Raw genomic sequence first — 3,744 nt, forward strand, 5'->3', positions numbered from 1 at the left:
CACCGGGGAGGACTTGCCACGGCACGGCACTTGTGTTCTAGCAGTCGACACGACGAGAAACCGGTGACTCCGGTAGGGTTAGAGCAGCCGTCAAACTTCGTTAACAGTTCGAGCTTTTAAAGTTAGTTTGTCAGTTTAATTCGTTTTTTCCAAGGTCAGCTTACCTGATGCAGGTAGTGAAATGGTAAGAATCAAATAAATTGCCGAAACATTCGTAGAGATTCGTTGTGTGAAGTAAGATGTCAGTGATGTGGCTGTGTTCTACTTTACACAATTTTGTAGAGAAAATTCCTATGACCTTCAATTAGAATTTTATGAAGAGAATTTAAGCGTATGCGATAGTTTAGTTTTGTAACATAAAAATCTTTCTTTAATGAGCCTCTTAAAACCCCCTCCAGATGCTCTCTGATCTCCTGCTGTTACGCCAACTTGTTCTAATTCTAAACGTTCCAGAGAACTGTTGCTTTTTGTCAATAAAATTCTAAACTCAAATCAAGTTTTCAGCACAGTCTTATAAAGTAATTTTAAATACATGTCAACAATCAGCGATTCCCCTTTAAAATTTTCTTATATTTTTGTTTTTTGTAAAAGAAACAAATCAGTTTCATTATTTAAACATTAAATGTTAAGTTTTTTGTTTCATGAAAAAGCCACAGTCTTATTGCAGTTTAGAGTAAAAGTGAATTTATATCACTAGTATTGTGTAACGTTCTGTCAATTGGATCACTGAAGTGTGAAGGTTCTGCTCCATTTGGTTTGCTGCTTTCCTTCCTTGATTTGATACGGCTCAAGTTTTTGTGTTGTGCTCTAGAAGGAGTGAAAGTTAACGTTAAAAAACATAGAATAAAATCAACTCCTGTCCTCAATTTTTTTCTATCTTAAATTTTTAACTTCTGCACTAACTTGTGAAATGATTTTAATTTGAATATCCTCTTTCTTTCTAGATTTGGAGTTATCTCTGACGGTGTGAGCTATTGAAGTGGAAAAATAACTTGCTTATAGACCAATCACGTCAATATCATGGGGCTCAACATGAATGTCACACTTCTGAAGTGGTTTCTACTTGCGGCTGTGATTTCTGTTCAATTTTCAACCAGTGAAGCATTATTTGAAGGCATTTATTGTGGTAAAGAAAACTGCTATGATGTTCTTGGAGTTACACGAGAAACAGGAAAACAAGAAATTTCTAAAAAGTACAGAGCTTTGGCAAGAAAATTCCATCCTGATATGCATCGCACTCCGGAAAGCAAAGCAGAAGCTGAAACAAGATTTAAGGAAATTGCTACAGCATACGAAATTCTTAAAGATGATGAAGCTCGTCTGGACTATGACTACATGCTGGACAACCCTGAAGACTACTACAGAAATTACTATCGTTACTACAGGAACCGAGTTGCTCCCAAAGTTGATGTCCGAATTGTATTGATTGTTACTATATCGGTCATATCGGCTTTCCAGTACTATAGTGCAAATCAGCGATACGAAATAGCCATAAATTATTTTATGCAACAGCCCAAATATCGCAATCGTGCTTTGGATGTTGCCAGAGAACGTGGTACATATGATGAAAATCCTAACCCTAAGAAAGGGGGTAAAAAGAAAAACAAGCAGGAAATCAAGGAGGAAACAGAACGTATAATTCGAAAAGTTCTTGAGGAAAACATGGACATTCGTGGTGGATATGCTAAACCAAAAATTAGCGATATTCTGTGGATCCAATTAGTATTGCTCCCTTATACTATATCCTTGTACTTTCTTTGGTATGCTACTTGGGTATGGAGATTTAATATTAAGAAAGAACCCTATGGAGAGGAACAAAAGCTCTACCTTATTAGAAAGCATATGAAACTTGGTCAGTACCAGTTTGATGCAGTTGAAGAAGCAGATAAGAAAGATTATCTGAAAAAAGGTCTATGGGTAAAAGAAAATTATGATCTTTGGCATCAAGAAAAGGAGGAAGAAATGAAAAAGGTTTTAGCAGAGAGTGCTAAACATAAAGCATATCGTAGGTATCTTAAAGTTCATGGTGAAGGCAGAATGACATTTGATGACTCATAAATTACGTACAAAGCTTGGTCCAAATTAATGTCTATCCACTCATAAAATTATATGTTCTAATTTTTTTGTACTTATTTTATTCATCCTGTAAAATCCAGTGAAAACTTTTATCACCTCCATTGAAATGTAAATATTTTTAATATCTTGAAAAATAAACCCGAGCATGCCAAAGTCAAACCACATACCATTCATTAATTTTGTCATTTATTCTGAAGGCTTGAAGGAAAGTTGTGATGATTGTGATTGTATGATCTCTGTAGTCTTGTAATCCAACTTCCACATTTTTATTTTACATTGATTGTGTTTATGTAATTTCTTTAAATGTGCCAAGGTTATTTGGTTTGTAGTTCTCAATCTAAAAAAAATCTTACTTTTATCAAATATCCACCAGGTTTAAAGCAGTTGTAGACATTGCATATTTCCTGTTTTAAGTTCTTTCATAACTATTTATTTCTTCTTGTTGACTACTTATAAGATTCAGTGTTAAGTAGGATATATTGGTTAGTAGGGAATTGGTGTCTGATAAAGGAATGTGTATGCATTGATTAGACTTAAAAAATTTCCAGCTAATACTCATTTTCTTTTCAAAATCATCATTAAATTATTTATAGCTCATAATTGTCATGGTAAACATGCCAGCCCACTGTTCTCCTGTTTTCGTTGTTTCATGCAATATATCTTCCTGTTTTCATTTCAGAATCTACCATTAAAAAATGGTTTTGCATTCTATGTGTTTTGTCATTTATAAAAGACCATAATATTTATTTGGATAAACTATCCACTTTATTGATCTTTTTTTACGTAATCATTGGTAATAATGATAAATGTTGAACTGCAGTTTACTGGTTTTCACAAACATTTTAACAACATTGACTCAGGACAGTAAAAATAGTATGTTTGTTATGGAAGAGTACACAACTAACCACCAAACCCCTTGCAATTTTATCAAGGAAGGAGTGGCCAAAATCTCTGCCACAATTTCTGACCTTTCCCTGACCCTCCCTGTAGGAGAATGAACGTTTGAAATATCACTCATGCAAAGTATATTTTTTGTGACTCCCTGTGTTCAATATGATCGCAACAGTAGTGTAATATTACACTTAGCTCAGCATCTTCTATGACACTGTTCCGGGCTTGACCTCCTTTGGTACCGGCTCCAGCTCGCACATGGGTGAAGGAGTAGCCGATTGCTGGAAAGAGAAGAGAACTTTGTTACCTCATGCCCAATAGGCTAATCTGTCCGTCTTGCTATGCCAAAGCAGGGGGGTGTGCGTGGTCGAACGGTCGGGCAGCTCTGTTGAAAGGCAACTGGACGTCGGTGTAGGGGTTTTCGTGCGAACGCCTACACACTGCCAGGCATGCGGAGAAAGCTCCTCATCCTACCACACTAGCTACTCACCCTGGCCGCCGCCTGGTAGTAGTCGTCGATGGCCTTCATCTTCTCAGGCCTCTCCGTGACGGGGAGGCTGGGCTGGTCGTCCAGGCCGTGCACCATCCGGTAGACCGCCGAGTTCTTGAGGTTGTCGTGCTTGTGGCTGTACTTGTGGAAGTTGATCCTGCCGCATCCGTAACAACTCTCATTGATCTCGGCACGCTCGTGGATTAGCGCCGGGAATGTGTTGCTAAGCCGCCGGTTGCTGCAACCAGGACACTGTAGCGGTCTCTGCCGGCCGGCCGGGCAGCCGA

The 3,744-nt window shown here is 38.0% G+C and overlaps 1 protein-coding gene across 1 annotated transcript; it reads left to right on the forward strand.

The window, feature by feature from the left end:
* Positions 1–18: 18 nt before the first annotated feature.
* On the forward strand, positions 19–2,785 carry LOC113217477 (dnaJ homolog subfamily C member 25 homolog). Its single transcript, XM_026437387.2, has 2 exons — positions 19–184; positions 945–2,785. The coding sequence occupies exon 2, from the start codon at positions 1,021–1,023 to the stop codon at positions 2,056–2,058; it is 1,038 nt and encodes a 345-aa protein (XP_026293172.1). The 5' UTR covers positions 19–184; positions 945–1,020; the 3' UTR covers positions 2,059–2,785.
* Positions 2,786–3,744: the final 959 nt, after the last annotated feature.

This window comes from Frankliniella occidentalis, unplaced genomic scaffold, assembly GCF_000697945.3.
Source record: "Frankliniella occidentalis isolate FOCC.00 unplaced genomic scaffold, Focc_3.1 Scaffold71, whole genome shotgun sequence".
In the NCBI taxonomy this organism is placed as follows: Eukaryota; Metazoa; Arthropoda; class Insecta; order Thysanoptera; family Thripidae; genus Frankliniella; species Frankliniella occidentalis.